This window comes from Rhea pennata, chromosome 13, assembly GCF_028389875.1.
Source record: "Rhea pennata isolate bPtePen1 chromosome 13, bPtePen1.pri, whole genome shotgun sequence".
NCBI classification, from domain to species: Eukaryota; Metazoa; Chordata; class Aves; order Rheiformes; family Rheidae; genus Rhea; species Rhea pennata.
Genome location: NC_084675.1, coordinates 14,272,594 through 14,294,090, shown reverse-complemented (window position 1 = coordinate 14,294,090; position 21,497 = coordinate 14,272,594). Strand labels below are relative to the sequence as shown.

At 37.5% G+C, this 21,497-nt stretch overlaps 1 protein-coding gene across 1 annotated transcript in view; it reads left to right on the top strand.

Moving 5' to 3' along the window:
- BEAN1 (brain expressed associated with NEDD4 1) overlaps positions 1-21,497 on the top strand; it is a 61,381-nt gene that overhangs the window by 26,121 nt on the left and 13,763 nt on the right. Inside the window, exon 4 of the mRNA XM_062586418.1 lies at positions 19,115-19,324. Coding sequence (XP_062442402.1) covers positions 19,115-19,324 — 210 coding nt within the window. The remainder of the gene's footprint in view (positions 1-19,114; positions 19,325-21,497) is intronic.

The window sequence follows — 21,497 nt, the reverse complement described above, 5'->3', positions numbered from 1 at the left end:
TCTTTGGTAACATCCCTTTAGTACTCATACCATGCCCTCCCTTTGAAACAGCAAAAGGAGGAAGCATTTAGATTCCAAGTTCCTGATACATAATCTTTTCTACTGGGACAGGGAAAGCTAGGTTTGACGTACAAGTGGTATGCTTCCGGTCACCTACCTGTGCGTTACGCTGCAAAGTCCGCGAAATACTACGTCCTCCCAGTCTGTAGGACTCTCTCTTATTCTAAGTGGGAACGGACACAATGCAAAGTCTACGGAGTTTGCTTCTGTAACCCATCAATAAGCCACATGCCCCTTTATATAGGGAGTCACAGAGCCCCTGCTAAGTATTATTTACAGAAGCCTTTTAACTCAGGCTTCGATCTATGTGCGATACCCAGCAACACAGTTATAGCTCTCTTTTGCAGGTTTCTCTCCCCTGGTAAAAGCCTCTTTCTGTTTGATAGTGACACCCAAGCGCAATACAGTTCTTGGGTTCTCCAGTGTTCAACAAATAATTATTCTTAGCTTTTATCCAGACTTCCAACGAGAAGAAAAGTTCATTCTTCCTGAGCAACAACATTGCTACTCCAGCTCTGAGACAGCAAACCAGATCTAGAACAATCTAGTAGGGCTACAGCTGCAAAGGATTCAAGTCCCTGATCCCTTCAGATCTGTGTAAAATGACAGTGAACAGTCATTTCTTATTCCTTGCTCATTAATTCACGTTCTCCTAAGTAATCATCTCTGTCCATGAGTATTCCTGAAAACCAGTAATTAATTTAGCACAGAATATACACAAATGTTTATATAGTGAATAGACATAGGGTAGAAGCTAATCCAGGATTAGTGGCATGGGTGGTTGTTAGTGGAGAGCTGCCCTCTTATATTTGTGCTGAAACATAAGCTACAGTTAGGTTCCATAGGTTTGGTATATTATTGCTCTTCTAGCACGCTCATCTTTAACACCGACCAGCACACCCGTATTCGCCACTGCAGCAGGCAGAGTCTTGCATTCATTGGACTGTCAAATTCCCTCCACGCTACTGCCATGCTTTCCAAAGCCAGGGATAACCCACAGTCTTTGAAGCTAATCCCACCAGTTTCTAAAATGCTGCACACAAACTCTTTTGTTTGGGCAAGAAAGAACTTCCCCTCCTTAGACACCTATACTTTTCTTTTTCTTCATTTTGTTTTTTTTTGGGGGGTGGAGGAGAGGTCAGGCTGAAACCAGTAGAAAGTGGAGAAGCCTGAGGGCTAATCTGGCTGAGGTGGTGACAGTGCCGTTGTCCCCCCTCTCATCTCCATCCCAGCTCACCCTATCAGCCCAGCTCAAGAACTCAATTCGGACACAAGCTCCCAGATCCTAGAGTTTTTATTGCAGCCTGTCAGTCAATTCAGATAAGCAATACTGCAGTCAGCTCATGTTTTTTTCTTAGACATGATGGCTAGAATTATTGTCAGAGGTTTTTGTTTTGTTTATTTTTAAAGCAAAATTGAGATTCTGATGTCATCACAAGCCTTGAGAACCAGGGATAGACCCATATGCTTCCTTCTGAGGCTAATTGCTATAGCCCTTCTCTTCTGCCCTCTGGGTGGACACAGATACACATCTATACTTGCATCCACGTCACTTCTGAAGCAGAGCTTGGAGCAGAACCAGTCATCGCACAGGGGAGAACTGCCACATTTGCTTTCCATCATTAGGGTCTCAGCTGCAACAGCTCGATACAGATCGCACAGAAAAGCACCGCTGGAGCCAACATCCTCCACAACACCCCAGGAAGCAGAACGCCTGGCAGAATTGCTGGGCACATCAAGGGAGCATATCTGCCACTACTCCCTTGGCACGTGCTATCTGTGGCTGGCACGCATAGCAGATAAAGCCACAAACTCACTTTCTGCCTGTCCCCTTCAACATGCTAACCACAGCAGGGCAAAGAAAAATACCATTGCACTGCCAATGTACAGGGACTGCTGTTGTGACTGACACACAAGCCAAGCAAGAGGGAGGAAAGGGATAAGCACATATTGGCAGAATAAAGTAAAATCTGGCCCAGAATAATCAACTTTTAATGGAGTTCAGCTAAGTATTTCTTAGATTTTGGAAATACTGCATATATGAGTCTAGAACTTCTTCCCAGCTCTGTCCCTCTGCACTGACAATTTATATGGTTGTCTTGCAACAAGTCATCTACTTTTTTATTAGTATGATAATGAACAACCGGAAAAGAATGAAAAAATTGAATAAAGATGAAAGAGAATGTCTTGATAGAGACACCAATAAGTGTGAACTAGATTCCAGCCCTGGGGACCAGTAACATCCAACCCAAACTACACTATTTAAGAATTTATATCATTGAATGAAAAGAAACAGTGTTTTCTGCAGACAGTGGACATTGCTCATTTCCATGCGACATTAATATTACTATGGTAAACCTGACCCATGTCAAGTAATACTCATGTCATGCAGCACAAGTTCTCTTTGGTTGATGAACCATCAAGTAGGTCAGTGGAGTCAGTAAAAGCCGCCTCAGCACACCACTTCCAACCTCTAGCAGAAACATTGAATATCAAAGAGACTGGCACCAGAAAATAAAGAGCATTCACCTTAACGATATAAAAGTGCGGTCACTAGTAATAATAAGAGAAGAAAAGACAAATACATTTTTCCAAAGCTTTTATCCCACTTAGTTTCTTTTTGCCTACACTATGCATTTATGATGGGTCAAACAGATACAAAATATTTACTCTAAGTGTAACTTCCCATGAATCTGAAATTTCTTTATTGCACTCTTCAGTTTAACCTGCTACTCAGTAAGCATACTATAGGGAAGAGTGCTTACATTAAAGAGAACTGAAGTATTTCTCTGCTGTTTAACCCAAATGCAGTCTTTTCATTGAAAACTGTAAGCTGACAACCACCCTTTGATTACTCTTTTTTCACCCTAACCTGCACAAAGAATGCAAGTAGAAAACATTTATGCCTCCAAAGATGAAATACCACTTCAAAAGGCAAAGAGACATACTTAAACAGAAAGTGGATGTGTTTAAATATTGGCGGAGGGGAGAAATCATTAGATGCTGTTGCTGCTTTTTGCCTCACAGCACGTCTTATGTAAACTACAGTAGGGTTTCCTAGCCATCTTACAAAAGGAGATGCTTAGTTAACCTTTTCCTAAATACAATCTTTGAAATAATTCAATGGAATGTTTCACTTTTTTTAGAACAGAAATACAACTTTGGACTTCTATTTCTCTAAATTCATTAGTATACAATAAATGACTGAGAGTGTTGCTTTAACCTGCTTTTTTCTTCCCTGATCTTTACCATCTAAAAACAGCGTTGAGAGTCTAACATTGCCAAATTCCACACAATCAATTAGACAATGCACTATTTTTATCATGTGCAATCCTACTCAAATTGTTTTGCTATCTTATTTCAGAACTAAATAGTTTTATTTGTGCAACTGCAAAAACTAATCATCTCCACTACTTGACCCAGTCTTAATTTTTCTTAAATTTTTTTTCTCTCTAGTCTTCAGCAGAAATGAATAATATAAAAGGAATAAAATTAGAAGATCAGAAGTCCTTATCCTTGAGCATTTATTTTTCATGTCTATACTCTATAGCATGTTTTAAGTCATTAACTTATCATTCCCTAGCCTATGCCCAAGCAGCATATACCTTTGCCCTTGAAAATTAATGTTGTGTATAAAACTAGCATCACTGCCTTCTTGTATGCAGGTACAAGTTTATTTAATTCTTCATATTAACATCAGCTGCTCTAGAAATTCCATCTAGCTTATTACTTTAATGGTATGTCCATTTCTGAGCATCCCACTTTTTTGATCTGTAGACTTGCTCATTCATCTCAGTTGCCTCTGAAGCCACAGCCTTAAAAACAGAGTTAAGCACTCATAAATCATCCGAGGTGGCCATGGAATCTTTGAACTATTAAACAGATAGACAGGTTGTCTTGCCTTTAGGCCTCTCTATCTCTAGTTTCTCTGAATCTACTATTGGCCAAACACAACAAAAGAACAAGAGGGAACAGTTATTAAACTTATTATTTTTCTTGGTGGTTATACAGCTGAGCACTGACAACTCCAGTACAGTAGCTGCTGGGCGACAGAGAATAATTGAATGGGGCAGTGTCAGATTTTATGCATCTTCTTCCTAGCTACCCTAAAACAAACTGCTTTGTGCAAGCAGCAGAGAGAAGATGCAGGAGAAAAGGGTGTTACTGGTTTTAGTGACTATTCAGTGTTAACTACTAGGACAAATAACTTTAAAGGATTTTTATTTAAGTGAAGCTTAATGGAATAATCAGTTCAAATGATCTTTGAAAGCAAAGATCTCACTCTGGCAGACTGGAGTTTCCTTATCATGTCCTCCCTGATACCCTCCCTCTTTCCACACCTCCCCGTACTGCCACCCAAAAGAAGCCTCATCTAAAGCAAATGTGACAGAAGTCAAATATGTGTTATTCCAAGATTCAAGAACTCCTCTCCACACTTGTAACTGTGTAAACACAATGCAATAATGAAGATTAATTATACTGTCTTTATTCAAAAATATTAATTACAGTAATAAACTTATGTATCCAAGACAAGAAAAAGCCTGAAAGTTCTTTGCTTAAGTTTGCTTTTAGTCTTTTATTAAGACAAAAGCTTTACTCCAGCATTCTGCTGAAGAAACAATAGTAAATTTGTAGAAACAACCAAAACGAACAGTAACATTCCAAATCCAATTCAGCAAGCTTGCGAGTAATGATTATAGTTATGGTCCTACGGATAGATGCTTGCATGGACAAATAATTGATCTAATTTTATGCCATGATTGTTGTGCATGTGTATTAAGCATACAACTGCAGATACAATTGTGCATGCAAAACTGGTGCGAGTGCAGCGTTTGGAGGAAAATGTTCCATCAGCATATCTTACTAACATCCTGCTCATTTGGAGACCTACCTCAGCGAAGTGTCTGCTTCTAAATATTTCATGTTTGTAGATAATTAAAAGATGAGCAAATAACTGAGGCAGTGCATACAACTTGATGGACATGCGTATTGACTCCTCACTATAATGGTTCAGGAACTGAAGGTTTCTTCAGATAGAGTAGAAGCAGTGCGAAGAAATTAGAGTACCCATCTTTCAGTGATATCTACTTTATAGTCAGATAAATAGTAAGAAAGACTTCTCTTGCCAAATTCATCAGAATATAGCCATAATTCGTACAGTCAGTAATCACAGTAACTTTCTAAGGTTGATGTACATTTCTTTCTGCAGAGTTTTCTGTAATCAAGCATTGAAAAAAAGGTGAACACAATGGATAGACACATATATTATCAGGCTGTCTCTAATCTTTCTTAACAGATAGCATTTATCTGCAAGTAACAAGAAATGAACGGGAGCAGTGACTTTCCTTTCAGAATCAAAGAGCTCACTAAACAGTTTTATAGTGCTTCTTGAATCAACAACGGTGCCCACACCTTCACAAGTATTCAGTGCCTTACAAGTTCAGGTATATTGTTAGCAATGAGGCCATCTGTTTTTGTCATCAACCCTGTCTTCCTCGCCCTGTGCTCAAATCTGATGTTTTAGGAAGCTATGCAGCAGCTGTTAGTTAGAAAATCTGATCTCATCCCTAGAAGGACTTGACAGGCTAGTACTATCAAGTGAGACAGTAAATACAAATACCTCAATTATTTTAGTAATCCAAACAGTGTGGTAATTTTTTGCATCACATGCTGTCAGCACAAAGGAGGTCAAACAGAGATAGTATGTAAAGTGAAAGTCCTTGTACTGTATGATATTTGCTAAGACCTCTACATCCAACTGTAATGCTATAGTATGCACAGGCTGAGCACGATAAAGCTGTAGATGTAGCTCTGTGAAACACAGTGGTCCTCCCTGTGAGCATTTAGCACATTACCCCAACTAATACCAATGCAGAAGCTATCTAAGGCAGGGGTTCAAATAGCATTTTATTTTTGCATATTGTTTATAGCTTCCTTGCAAAATAGTTATCTGGCCCTCTGCCCTGAGTAATTACAAATCAAACCTCAGAACCACATTCCCCTCGTGATTTGTGATGAAAGGCAGGGCCTCCCTCCTTCTGCAGGTCACAAACACCAGGTCTGTGTAGTACAATTTCTAGACACTCCTACCACTCTTGATTTAGTTGTAACAGGGGAGGAAATGTTCATGACCCCCCAAAACACCTTGTGATGCATAAGACAAGAATAAGGAGTTTAAGAAATTACTTGATATATGCAGAGATTTCAGATCTTTCCCATTTAATGTTTTCCCTCAAGCTTAAGGATGGTGGGCACTTTTGATAAAAATATCAAGAGTGTATCCACTTTCCTCTGTCATTCTGATTGGATTTTGCCTGTGAAGTTGTATTCAGGATACACTGTGAAATCTATTTTTACAAAACAGAAAGAGTTGTTTGTTTCTTATATCAAGGTAACGTAATATTTCAAATTTAATTGGAGGCCGTAGGGTAATTCTGAGTTTACTTCTTCATATGCCTTTCAAGTAGATCCAAAATAATTAGCTTTTTAATAATTAATAGATGCTTACCTTGGCTTTTACATTTACTATATTTCATTTTCCACTTACAGTAACAAAGAGTTCATACTTCTAATAAAGCACATGAGCTCTTAAATCAGAAATCAGTCTGTTTTTTTTAAAAACTTTAAGCTTATTTTTGTTCAATTTGAGCAACCCAGTTGGTCATTGCATTGCTCTTGCTATAAGCAATTGAAGTTAAAGGCTTCCATACATGTATCTTGGTCTTGGTGTTCACTTTAGCTAATTCATTTAGCTAAAACTTTGAAAGAGACTGGTACTCCTCGGCAGATGTCCAGTCTAGTTACCAGATGTGCAGCTGGAATCTGAGACAAGTGACCTGTGAGATCAGTGGGGTAAAAGGCTCAATTATAGCCCTTGAATTCTTTTCTTGGGCCTGGGTTTTGATCGTGGTTGCTGTCATTTGCCTTTCTAGCTCTGTGGCTGTAATGCAGCTGGAAGGGATTTTCCCCAAGTGTTTAACCGTGAGGTCTTTATGAAGATATTCTCCAGCACCACAGAGATAGACCCCATCATATTTTGATTGGATGTGATATCCTGGAGCACTCTATTTTTCCTCTCTTATTCCTTTCAGTGCTATATTACTTTTATGAATAAACTCTTTCAGAGTAGCATTCACTTTTTCAGCTTTAGCTCTTACATTGCGTTTCTACAGTGTCATATAAAACAGAAGCTATTTTCCTGCTGTCAGTTTCTTTACAAAAAAAAAAAAAAAAATTATTACTAATGCAAGGAAAATAAATTCTTAGCTTGCTTTTAATCTTTAAATGTCTTTTACATCAGATTGTTCATGCATAAGAAACTAAATTTGTTCATACATTTAAACCTGAATTGAAGTAGTTGTATATCCAGCTATCTCAAGCAAGTATCAGTCCACATAAGAGCAGGGGCATACAAGTTGCATACCCAAGTTTAGTGCTCACTTTGAGATGGTTATAAATTCCTTTTAATATGAACTTTTTACATCACTCACATTGAAGCACATCATGAGTTCTCCTATATTACAGGACTAAAATGTAATAGACACTTTTGTTCAAGAGAAGGTGTGTTTAGTTAATTTGAATAGAAGCACCTTACTGTGCACACCATGTGAATCCTCCTGGTTTCATTATGAATCTAACAGCATACCCTACCTGCCACCACTTAGATAAAATGAATCATTAAGGCAGATAAGAAGCAATAGAAGAGGAAGATCTTTTCTAAATCAGATTCTTTTTTAATTTGTTAATCAACAATTGTAAAGCCCATACACTTGAAAGTAGAAGAGGATCTTCCATCAGCCTAAATACTAGTTTCTCCACCAAAAATCCCAAAGTATTTTTCATAAATTTATTTTTTTTCCATATGTAAATGGGAACAATTTAATGGAGACACTTCCACCATGAATACTAATGAAAGAATGGGAAAATGGCTTGCACACAGGCATGTTCAGCATTAACAGCAGGGCTCAGGGAACGATCCAGAGTCAATTTATGCTGCAGTGGTGGATAACAGTCAAAGGAAAAAATCATTCAGCCTCATCCAAAGTAACAAATTATGTACAGAGATGAAATCAGTTATTTCATAAGCAGCAAGAACAGTTGCTGAGCTTTAACATTAGACAAAACACACAAAGCATGCCTGCGATGTGAACATCGCTACTGCAGGAAGGTGAACTTGCATGGTACTTCTCTCCCTCGTTCTAAGCAGTATCCTGAAAGCAGCTTTTATTTAGGTAGTCTTACTAGAGTCATCCCGGCAAGACAGACCTTTTCTGGGACAGAACGATTGCTACTTTTGTTCAAAATGCCACAAAAGCTAGTTGTGCTTAAAAACAGCGGTGCTCCAGTTAAGGCGTTGTCAGGGGTGCTATTTGGGCATAACAGAGGTTCTGACACACACACACCACCATTCATTGCAAAGGGATTTATAAAACTGTTGTACTTCAAAATTTAATCAACTTTCCCATAACATACAATTTAAATGGAGTCTAACCTAGGAATCAGTGTGCTCCTGTAGAAAAGGCAAGGTTTTCTTCCTAGTCTTATTCTGCATCTGTTATTCTTCTCACTCCATCTTATTTGGTAGCAATGCACAACACTATACACTGCAATTTCTACTTCCTTTATAAAAATATTTTTTAATCCTCTTTGAAAAAAAAATGGATGTCCAAGTTTCAAGGGCAAGGAGGAATAACCACAGCCTAAGCTTTCAACCACCTGGAAACAAAATGGAGACCAATGTTTCTCAGGGCATTTATCAGTATCGGTCTTTCTTAGCCTCTATCTCCCATCCTGGGGACAACCCAGAAGCCCTTCTGGCTTTGCAGCAGGTAGGATGGTGCAGCTACCCCTCTCTCTAAGAGACATCAGCGTTTACCCTATGCTGGAACTAGCCTTTAAGCTAACACTATATTTTACATTAAAAAAAAAAAAAAGATATACTTGCTGCAGTTCATATAGAAAGGTAAATAAGCAATTGAAATTTCCTAATCACCACATTGTTTTAAGTCCTTTCCCTACCATCTCAAATGCAGGAGCAACCAATATCATATTATTTATGAGGAAGAATCATGTGGAGGCTATAAAAAAAGAGCTCTGTGTGCAAGGTGGGAGAGTTTTATGCTACCCCGGTAGAGATACTGTTGCTTTTCAGTTGAGGGAAAGTTTCTTCTTCCTGCCCTTTGCTGGCTGTAATCTTCTGCTCCCTTTGAACCTGACTCAGCTCTGAACACTGCTCCGCGCACCTAGGGAATGATGTTTTGCTGCATGGCACATCTCGTACTCCAGTTTGCCAATCCCTCAGCTAAATGAGCCTAGCGTGGTAAGTAACAGGGTTTTGAGGATACCTTTCTCCAGTTTTTATAATAGCAATGGCTGTGAATAATTTAATTTCTATAGATCTTTCAGTGTCCTTGAACTTTGGTGGCTTCTTTAGCAACAAAGACTACCTGATTGAAAATGTTCCACAAATCAATATCTGTTTTGCTATTATTGACATTCCTGCAGCTGTCTATGTAGAAACCCTGGTCCTAATCAGACAAATCTGAGTGAATGAAAAAGCTTCTTAATGACATGAGAAGTCCTTGATTTACGCAGGTGGATACTGGTGTATCTTTCAGATACAATAGATAATCTAAGTCATATTATAGGTTTTGTATGCTCTTTGACATCAACATGGTAATTCATATTGCACTACATAACACCGCAAAATCATTTTAACAGTTATAAAAATTTCAAGTCCCCTTAAAAGAAAGGCATAGGGAGACATATCACAATCTTAAAGTAAGATCTTTTGATTTCAGCATTTCTTAACAAGTTTCTATCTTAGTCCTGAATTCCTTCAGTAACTAGCTAGTTGAATATTTCTGTTGTTGTCATTATTTTCTATAATTAGTGAACATCAGTCATTTCTCTACATTTTTCCCAGTGGATTGCTGTTATTCAAGACTGATGGGGAGGGTGGAATAAGAAATAGGATCATTTCTATAGATGTCCTGCATAAGAAGTAGACACAAGCACTGTAGGACTGTTCAAAGCATAATGTGTATATGATTCCTGCAATTCCAGTTAATAGTTTAATCTCAGAACTTGGTTGCAAATATCATCTTTACTAGGTATTTTCCAGAGATTAAAATCATGTGAGCATGTCAATGATTGCTGAAAGACACTGATTAAAAGAACCATGATAACATCTCAAAGCAAAGGGAAAATAAAAAAAAACTTGAGATTTTTCAAAAGTCTAATGATTTTGAGCAAATTTCATAAAAATCAAAAGGAGATGGCTGATTTAAACTCATAAATTCATAAAACTAGTAACAGAGCACAAGTCAGTAAACAATTGGTCACCATTTGTCACTGGTAGAGCTAACAAGATTTTCATCACTGCCATTTCATTTTCTATGCGTTCATGGAAGTTTGTAAATAAATTCATCTGTGTGAAAGTTTTGGCTTGTGGTTTTGTTTGCTCGTTTTGTTTTTGGTATTTTTTTCCCCTTCTCTGTACAGATTTGGCTTCGTGTCTGGGCTGCATCTTCCATGTGGTGTCTGCTCTACAGCTACCTCATTAGGTGACATTAGATATAGTGTAGATGAGAGGATAGCCTCCTAAAGAGATGAGGCAAGACACCCACTTACAGTTCAAGGTGATGCAATCTTGAAGTAAAATACAGAATTATTTTCCAGTGACAATTTTTTAAAAAACTTTCCTTCTCAAAATAGAACAAAAAATATATATTGCTATTCCCCCTTCAATTTCAGAATGAAAAGGTCATGTGCCAAAATATCAGAATTTCTCACAATATAAAAATTACTGCTTTTACCCTGGTCAAGCCACTATTGACCTAAGTTGGATTTTAGCTTATGAAGTTAACTTTATTTTAATAGTAAAACAGGATTCTCACCATACTTATTTCCAAGCCCTAACAGAGAGTTACTGAAAAAAGTAATAGGTTCAGGTCCCACTTACAAGATTGTATTTGTTCAAAGGTGTTTGTGTGTGAGAAAATGAATGAAGAAATATATTCTCCATCACAAGGTGGGTCATTATACCAGAGTGATTTGTTTCACTGCAGTGGTATTTATCATGTTGATAAAATAGACCATGGATCTGAAAATTGGAAGATTTTTCCTCTTAATTTGAAACAGCACCTGTACATGCTGCTGTGACATCAACATAATACCCTAAAGCCATAGCATCTGAAAAGATTTATTTTCTGAGCCCTTATGCAGCCACATTCTCTTTGCTTCTGACATTCTCAATTTGCAGGATGCTGGTGATCCAATCTTATTCATTCTAGCTCTATAATAAGGATGTCAATGTAAGAAGAAAAAAGTCATTATCTGATAGCTAGCAGACATGATAAAAAGGCAGAGCTAGATATCTCAGAGGAAAGGCCACCCTTTCTGCCTTGCATGAGCTTCTCAAGGTCACAGGCAGCTTTTGTACCTGTAAGCATGCTCCAACTTCACTTAAAGCTGAGTGTATCAGATAAAACTGAAGTGTCCCTACCACATAGTCTCATGTTCTGAAAAAGGTATTGATTTTTCACTACTACTCAGTGCAAAGTTTTAATTACGATTATAACACATATATGTAGAGATAAATCAAGAGCCAATGTTAGCTTGCAGAAAAGCTTAAGCTGAATTTAAGGGTCCTGTCTGGTTAATGGTGTGGATACGGGCTTGAATTATGCAGTGCTGAAGTATGTCCCACAATAGTAGTAATCAGGCAAGACTAGTTAGCCATTTGTATACAGATTTTTACCTCAAATTTAAAAATGTACATCTGGTTCTAGGAACTGTTTAAATGTCACAATTGCAGTAGCTGACAGTAAAAATGTAGCCACTTTTTGATGTTGTCAGATAACTATTAAATGCCATTCGAGCAGACAAGCTTCCATCGAGCACAAGTCAGCAGGTTCTCATACGCAGTACGTGGATGAAGTAGTGTGAGCTACAACATACAGGGTATCAACTCCTCTTTAATCTATGACTATATACACCCAGTGTTCACACCACGTCATTTACAAGCCACATTAAGGTGAATAAAGATTGAAGCAGTCCCTACACAGTAATTATTGAGTACTGATTGTAGCTTAAGAGGCAGTTTAATTGTGTGTGTGCAAAACAGAACAACATACAGAATAGGAATACAACACGACTGACCTGTAGGTAGTAGAGGCAAGCAGTATGAAAGACAAAATGAACTATGCTCTTCAGTCTCCTGAACTGCAAATTTTTTCCTATACTACTTGTAAATGTCTTATAAAATTGATTTATAGAGGACAGTTTCCAGAGTATTTTAGTCTTTCACTTATTTTCTCAACTTTGTACAAGACAATGAGATCAATACAAAAGGACCAGCCTTGCCTGATCTTAGTATAATCATCAGTTCCTTTTAAATATTATTTAAACAATAAGAAATTCTACCTCATTATGCGTACCTACTATTTATGTATAACATAGGAAAACTTTAACACAGAGTGTGCCCCTAACTGAGTTAGTATGAAGCTGGTAGGCTGAGAGATTTTTATTCTGTTGCTGTTAAAAACGTGAAGTTTTATTGTGGCACAAGTTTGTACTATCATATAGCTGCTTTAGAGATAGCAAGTATGTATATAAATTATATATAATTTTTATATAGAATTTATATTTTTATATATAATAGAGACATTTCTATTTCTCCTATGAAGGAGCAAAGTTACATCAGGCTATTGATGAGCAGAATTGAGCAGAACTTTCCAGAGGGAGTCGGAAAGCATAAATCCATCAAAAGTTTTTCTTAGAAAACACATCAATTTCTGTATCATTTCTGATGGAGCTGAACTGTTCTCCTATAGTCTTTCATGGAACAACTAAAATTTGAAATGCTTTTACTAAAATTAGGGATTAGAAAGGTTTGCAGGGTGGGGGAAAAGCATGGTAAATTGCCATTCCATTTTAAAAATGGCAGGTTGCTTGCACAAGAATAAAAGAGTGGAATAAAGCATAAATGTAAATCAAATACAAGACAGACCTGGAGTGGCTCATGATTTATACTTGGAATAACCAAGGTAAGTCCCTGGCTCAGACACATGACACCTTTGCATTTACCTAGCAGAAGTGAGAGGTTCCAACCTTCCTCACAATCCAGATAGAATTGGGGTAGGAGTGGGCAGGTATGTCTTCTTTTTTTTTTAAAAAAAAAAAAAAAAAAAAAAAAATTGGCTCACTTGGGCCTTTGCATTCATCAACTTAAATCATATCCCTTTCCCCCTTACCATAGATATATGCTGTACAAAGCTAGCATCTGTGGTCAAAACCTTGAGCTTGTTTTTGTAATGTACCTACTCTATTTCTTTTGTGAACTCCTGCCTGGGCATTGCAGAAATAAGTGTGACAGCAGCTGGAAAGCAGCTGCAACCAGAGGCTTATTTCACAGTACAGTAGAGAGCAGAGAATCCAATTGGTCACTGTTGGCCAGACTAAATCATCCTTGAACAGAAACTGTTTATAAAGGCAGAATCAACAAAATCTTCATCAATTCCACTAATTTAGCCTATCATTGGCCTCATTGGGATTGCTCAGCTCCTTGCTATCTGTCAATCTTCTCCCCTTCATTAACAGGCTGCATATTCAATTACAGTCCCAGCCATTAAAAATAAAACAAACAAACAAAAACAGAAACATGATTTAAATTGCTTGAGTGTGTGAGGCACCTTTTTGTGATCATTTAAAAGCAAAGCCTAACTATCCTATACTGCACATAACTATCCTATACTGAGCTTCCCCCTAGTCATGTTTCCAGTTTTGTATGGTTTTGTTAATTTAGCATATTTAAAGATAATAAGAAGTGATGGATCACAAACCTCAACTTGTACTTATCCAGGGCATACAAGTAATCAACATTGTTCTGTCGATGTGTTTCAACTGCAGTTCAGCAAGTAATTGCAAAGCCCATTCCATCCTCAAGCAATGCTTAACTAAAGCTGGCAGGGATGCAGAGGTGTACAGCTGCGTAAGCATGACTCTTCCTGTCCAACACATCAGCACTTCTTCATGAGCTGTTCATGCAAATTTCAGTATGAGAAACAAGCCACTCCATGTCCCTCCTCCTTCCCCAGTGATAAAATGAATTATCTCGCTGAAATGGAGATTGTAAACTTGGAAAGAGATTTGGTTATCTTTGTAAAATCCAGCCTTAAAATCCTCGAGTTTCACAGGAAGAGAAGAAAACTTTGTCCGTAATTACAGAGCCTGTTATGGCATAACCAAAGCTGGTGTGCCTTCAGAAAAAAATTATTTCAATACGGGGAGAAGTACTTTACGTGCAGCACTTCCCTTCCGTCTCATCATGGAGATAAGCCAGTGAAGAGAGAAGCCATTCCCCAGTACAGGGCATCTATCTTGGATGACCCAAGCTCCTTATCTAGGTACCGAGACATTTCACTCCAACAGCATCTGACTCAGATCAGACTTCAGCATAACTTACCACCAAGTTAGAAAAGAATGAAAAGTGTCAAAGACACATTAATGAGAAGGAGAAATAGCACTACACATGCTAAGAAAGTCCAGTGGTACTACACCTCCCTCAATAACATGAAGTTACTTCAGAAGTTGGTCTGCTGAGATGGCAAAAGCACTAACATAATGTGATATTTAAGGGATTTTGTAGATAGATAATATATTATCTAACACTGAATGAACAGTTTTGGCAATTTTCCAATTGCCAAATTAAGTGTTGGCTCAGCCATATGTGCCCCTTGCATTGTATTCAAGGCTGCAATTATCAGCATGTTCCAGTTGTGCCATGTTTGGTTAACCACTGAACAAAAGCAATGTCCTGTGCATCTGATATAATGTATATTTAGAAGACCAGACATAGGTTATTTATGTATATTCACGCATTATATTTTTTTCCAATGAAATTTCATGTTGTAAACAACTCATCTCAAAGGAAAGGTTAACACTTTGCTATTGTTGTTACATTTATGAACTGAACGTAAATTTCCAGATACTTCTATTCTGAATGAAAAAAAAAAACAAAGCATTTTTATGCACAGAAATGTACAGTTTATCAATAGAAGAGGTATTTGGATAAGAGGAGAAAAAAATTATATGACATTCCTTTGCCCAAAGTAATATAAACAACTTTCTTCCAAAAAGTTTCCCAAACAAAGAATTTATATCGACACAGTCTCATTCTGTAGTCAATAGTCGCTTTTGCACTTCCCTAGTAGTCAGTCAGTGCAAATACTCACAATAGCAGTCTGCAGGGCTAGATTCACAATGTCAAATTCAGAATAATACTACAGAAGATTATCCATTGCATTTTGTTTTAGGAGCAGAGCTGAGGGGAGTGATTCATTCCTTCTAATAAGAGCAATACTGCAATATATCTTGTCTCTGCCAGAGTTTGGGTTCGGTTAGATTAAGTAAATAAAAAGAGGAAGATTCATGATAGTGAGAAACAGGAGATAAAGGAGATAAAATAGACAAGATGCAGAATGGCTAAGGAAGCCCTGAGAAAGTGCTAGATGAATTGCCTATTTTGTAATAAAAAACATTTCCTCAAGTAGAAGAGGAGAGCATGAGAGAGTACTTTCTATTTCAACTCACCACTAACCAAAGTTTAACTCCTATAATGTGAAACAGGATCAAATATTAGTGCTTACACCTGATGGCAGCAAAAAACTATACTCCCTTCTTTTCTTTAGAAAGTCTCTTCCTAATAGGACTATTTAGAAGTCATCCAAGTTTCAAAACATCTAGAAACGTTGGCTTCTCTCCATTCCCATTGAACTTGCTGTGAAGTTTCTCGCCAACTCCAGTACAGATTTCAACATAAATGACAGTACTGTTGGACTTCAGCAGTTGTTAAGAATATAGACTTAAATCTGGCAACACAGGCCTAACTCAAATGTTTTAATGTAATTTACATCAGTTATTTAAATATAATGTAATGCAAGCTCTTTTTGTGTTGGCTAAAATAAAACTCTGGAGGTTAATGCATCTTGGTGACTTCAGTACTATTTGACATTACATCTAAGACTACAAGTCCACCAGTGTATGGAGCAACCTCAAATCCCAGGCTCATTTTCTATGCACAATGGCAACTTGATTCTTCTCTTTCATCATTGCATGCCAGCTGAAATTATGAGTAAACCTGTCTGTACTTTGAGAGTTTTTTTCCTCCTAAAAAGAGATGTCAATTTTCTGCAATTGTGATTTAAACTAACTAGTACTGCAGAGATATTTGGACCTTGCAAAGACAGGATTTGCAACAATCTGAATAAACAAGGCTACAGAAAGCCAGCAGAAGTACAACCTTGCTGAAATTATCAATACAGAGAATTAAACTGAACAAATAGGAAACATTCTAAACTGAGTTCTACTGCCACAGCCACATCAGCAGAATCTATGCCTCAGTGTATATTCCACACCCATAAACATTTTGAGGGAAGAGTACTAATTAGGATAGTTTTCCATATGCTTTTGATTTAATGCTAGAGAATTTTCTCCGGAAAAATCAGTTTTCTGTTTTGGCACGCAATACTTTGCTAAAACTCAGTACATTTCTTGGCTGTCTTAATTGCTCACAAGGATTCTCAGCCAACAGTCAAGTGCTTCTAAAAAATTAACAAAAAAAACCTACATGCTAAATCCCCAGTTTGTTTTATATTTCTAGACAGTTCTCTCAATGTCAAGTGTTAGCCAATGATACTATATATTGACACAAAGCCATCATGTACTGCTCTTCTTTTCAAGCTTATTGTGACTGCAAGACAGTAAGTAGCATTTCCCAACGGAAAAGAACTGAGAAAACATTGCTGATAACTATCTGCTAACATCTATTCATATAAAAAGCAGAGGTCTGCTACTATCACACTTCCAAACCCATGTATTTACTTTACAGAAATATTCCGAATAAAAAATTGTTAGTGCCTGCAGGAAACAAAAATTGTTGATCTGTTCAACTGACATATAACTAAACATATATCCAAACCCTCACAGTCTGTTGTTGGCTCAGAGTCTTATAAGAAGCCTGTACTGAAAAGTTGAGGTTGAAATAAAAATAGGTAATTAAAAAGTAAATAAGAAAACCCCTAGGGTCTGGTAAGTATACTTTACAGCGCTCATTTTGATGTTCTTTTATTTCAAATACTTTTAAGATGTTAAGGCCAAAAGTACTATTATAATGCCCACACTTCTGTCTAATAAAAGCCAGGCCTTAGATGAAAATTCAATGCCTAAGAATCCCACACCATTTATTTTAAGGAATTTCTTAAATGCAAGGCCACATCAATCAGACTTTCACTCTCAAATGCATCAAATTTTAAAATCTACAGTAAGCTTGTCTGTTTTATCTATACCACTAATGATCAATTTTAAAGCTTCTTTTGTCTGTTAATTGGGTGACTATTCCAGATAATACATGTCTTCATTCCGTGTGTGCCCTGACAGTGAACAAATAAAAATGACAGCCATGGAAAGACATATTTCTGTGTAAACTGATGTGTCACGTGACTAAATCATCACCTGCCCACATCATTATTTGCTACAATACACATTTTGTAGGCTACTTGATTCTGTAAGCTATCACTAATTGAACAAAGATACCAGATTGCTTTTGCTAATCACCTGACACTTTTAACACTGCATCAAGAAGAATAGTCATTTCCAAGTATTAGTTACCTGCTAATTTTAGGAGTGTCAGAAAGAACCCACGACTTAAACAACTAAAAAACATCCTCTCTAGGCATTCCAGATGGACAATTATGTTCAGATTCATTAAGATCACTTTTTTTAATCTTTATTCTTTAGTCTCACTAAAACATACTCTAATAGATACAAGTTACATAGAAATGAAGTATACAGTCTTGTAAAGATAATGAAGCAATCAATGAGAAGAGAAACAGATGGTCTCCAGCACTTGAACTGAACGCTTGCATCCTTGCACAGCATGCCTTGCTGGGTTCTAAGAATTGTACTGGTGGGGAGCCAGGAAGTGCTCTCATAGTCTTTTTTTTTTAATAATTCTAAAGTACAAACAAATAATATTGTCATCACATACATTATCCTAGTGGAATAGCTCCACTGGATGCTGAAGCATTAGGCTGAAGCATGCTGTTACCCTATTAACCCTAACCTCTGTTAACCTGTTTCTTTGCATAAGGAAGTTCTTCTCTTCCCAGGTTAACTGATTGCTATCCCAAAGCTTTGCTGCCTAAGGTATCTCAGAGGTTTAGTGGTAACTTAAAAACATTCTTTCCCACAATTCCAGTTCCATGAGCACACTTATATCTCTGAAGAACACATACCAGCATAAAGCTACCAAATATATAGACAAAACACAGTTACTCTTTACTCAGACTCTAAAAAAAATATGTAATACAGACAAGTTAAACAACATAGTTCCCCCTCTCTACCTCAGTTTCTTTACTAGCTTTTTTTGTTCACAGAAGAGTCCAAAGAGAGAACCTTCAGCTGACAGGAGAGTTCTGCAAATCACAGAGGATCCCCTCCTTAAAGCTTTTCTCTTTATCATGAATTTCTTCAAGTCTGCTTGAAATCAGTTTCTTGGGATGCAGACTCACCCCACAAACTGAAACATGCCCTGTTCTCCAAAAGCATGCTCCTCTGTTTTGCCTTTGCCCAAAACGTTCTCTGGAAGTCCTTCGAGTCTTTTCATATCTGGTAACACCATTAGATTCTTTTGCTCTGCTAGGAGGAATTTTTGCTTTTCATATTCTTCTCTGTGCATTGAAATTCTTTTAGCATCAATCATGGTGTAAGGAGCGGCTCCAGAAATAAGCAACCAAAATGAGCATTAAGCAACGCACATGCTTGACTACTCCAGGATATTCCACAGGTAACATGGGAACAGTCGTTCAGTCAGTTATTAACAGCTCTATAAATTGGTCTAATAAACAGGGTGTCCATAAGAAGTATGAATTTGTACAGTGCACCTGTCTCAGTGTGTCTTAGTGCTTTGGAGTCTAGTTTTAGCATTTGTATAACCACACAATACATTTCTTTCCCATAACACTTTTTCCCCTCCAATCTCTCTACTGTACAGAAGTTCACTTGAACCACAGCAACCCAATCAGTGAATTTCCCAGCTACAGTGAAAACGGAAATGATCCCAGTCTACTTGTGTCACCTCTTCTGGTGGCTGGAGTGGTGATTGGACTTGTACTATTTCTATCTTGTGTTACAATCATTGTCGGCAGTCTGCGAAAGGATGGACGGTTAAGACACCCACATCTGAGGAGAGATGCTAGTTATGGTAAGAGAGCTAACTAGCAAGATAATGTTTAGTACTGTTAGTATCTGGTACCAAGGGCAACAAAAAGCATCTGGTCACTGGGCAAGTGATTAAAAAGAAGTGAGTAAAAAATAGCAAGGAGTAGGTCGCAGCCAGCTTTGTACTTTAATGGCACCTTTATGCGGGCACTGAATTCACATAGTACAAGCCCCATAGCTAACTGTTAACATGAACAAGACAAATGCCAACGGTGTTTCTTAAACAGCTTATTTTTCTCTGATACTAAACATGATTTCTCCCTCTCTTGATACAGTTTGTTTCCATATCCCATTCTAGGCTTGGTATAGGGCATAATGTAATTTCTATCTGCTGGAAAGCCACAATGTGGTGACCAATTTATTCAATGCGGATTCATGGAGGCTTTTTACTTCTGCAGTCTGCACCACCTTACAACAATGATTTGGCAATTGCCTCTTTTCTCAGCACGCAAACTAATAACTGGATACAAGCAGAACAGGGTATCAAAATCTCATTACATAGACAATTGCCATAATTACTAGATCGACTTGCTTACTACCAAAAAGGCCCGTTTTTTCTTTCTGACCAAAAATCCTGTTATTTAAAAGAAATTGGTAATACAAAAGAGAAATAGAATTATATTTTGGGCCAATTTTTAGTTTGCTGACCAGAAGTTAAAAGCCATTTGGTCAAGGAAATGGTAAGATCTGATTATTTCTGTATTTAACAAGAAATAGGTTACAACAAGTGACTTCATAAGCCAGGCTTTCAGCTAGTAAAAATCTAATGAAATATGGAGTAATGAATTCAGTGAAGCATTGAACAATTTCTGTGGTTTTGCTCCTATACCTGCAGTTTTTCATAAGAGCACAGTTCCTTGCATATTTTTGCATTTTCCTTTTTGTATATAGAAGATAATACTGCAGTACTTAAAAATGTATTGGATCAATTCTGATTTTACCAAGGCAACTGAAGTATCCACTGACAACAATGGGACTTCACTTAATCATCTGGACCAGTAATTTTTGTGTTGAAAAGAAATACATTATTTCCCTGAATCGGTTCACCCAAATTAAACCAGGAATAATTATTAATGTTTTTTTCCAGAATCATTTATCCAGATAAGTGAATAATGTCTGTTCTGGGACTAGATTTGGACTAGATTTAGACTCCAAAAGAAATGAAATTAGAACAGGCATTGTAATTTACAGGGTAAGGGGAAAAAAAGTGTATTTTTGTAACATCCATTTTTCCCACTTTTCAGCAGCTAAATTTTTGGGATTAAGTACTTTAACCCAAACCTGTACAGTTATTGTTCCATCCATGAACAAAAAAACACAGCAATATTTTGGCAGGATAAAATACTGAACATTAATTTACAATCACTACATTTAAATCTGCTGCTACATCAACTTCAGCTCCTTAAAAAACCTTGAAGCAACCTAAGACATAAAGGACAATTTTCAAATTGCTTCTTAGAAATAACAACGCCTTAGAAATGGCAAAGTGTGGCGATGTTTTCAGAGAAACTGAGGAGAATAATCTTACGTTAACTTGTGCCCATCTGCCTAAGAGAAAATGTTGTATTAGCGCACGCCACCCTAATACCTCAGCGTGCTTCCGCTGGCCGGAGCGGCAGCGGCGGGAGTCCCGGTGCAGTTGGCTCTCTCCACGTATTAAGCAAAAGGAGAGCACAGCGCTTAACAGAATGGATTAGTCCTGGTAGAATTCTTCAGGAAAAAATTGGCAAAGCTGAAAATTGCCAGAAGGAGGAACAGGCAGTTCAAGACTTACTGAAGTGAGTCCTGCCCTTTACCCTCTGACAAGAAAACACCACTTTGATTTCACTTCGGTGATGGCTCTTGTCTCCAGGTACCGTCTTAATGCACTGAGTGAAAAGGAGGAATTGCTTTATGTGAAAGACAGATTGGGGGGGGGGGGGGGGCGCTATATTCCCACAGTTCAGGCCTGCTTAAAGAAATTCACACTGAAATCTTGAGTATTAACTATCCTCAAAGATACAAAATAGCACCAACTTCTTGGTAGCTCTGGAGCTCTCGTCTGAAAGCATTAAAAGAGCCCTAGAGCTGGTAGCAGGATCATTCTCTCCTGTTTTCCAGTTTTTCCCCTTTTATGCCAGCATTTTGATTAAAACTACCATTTTCTCTCTCAAGAC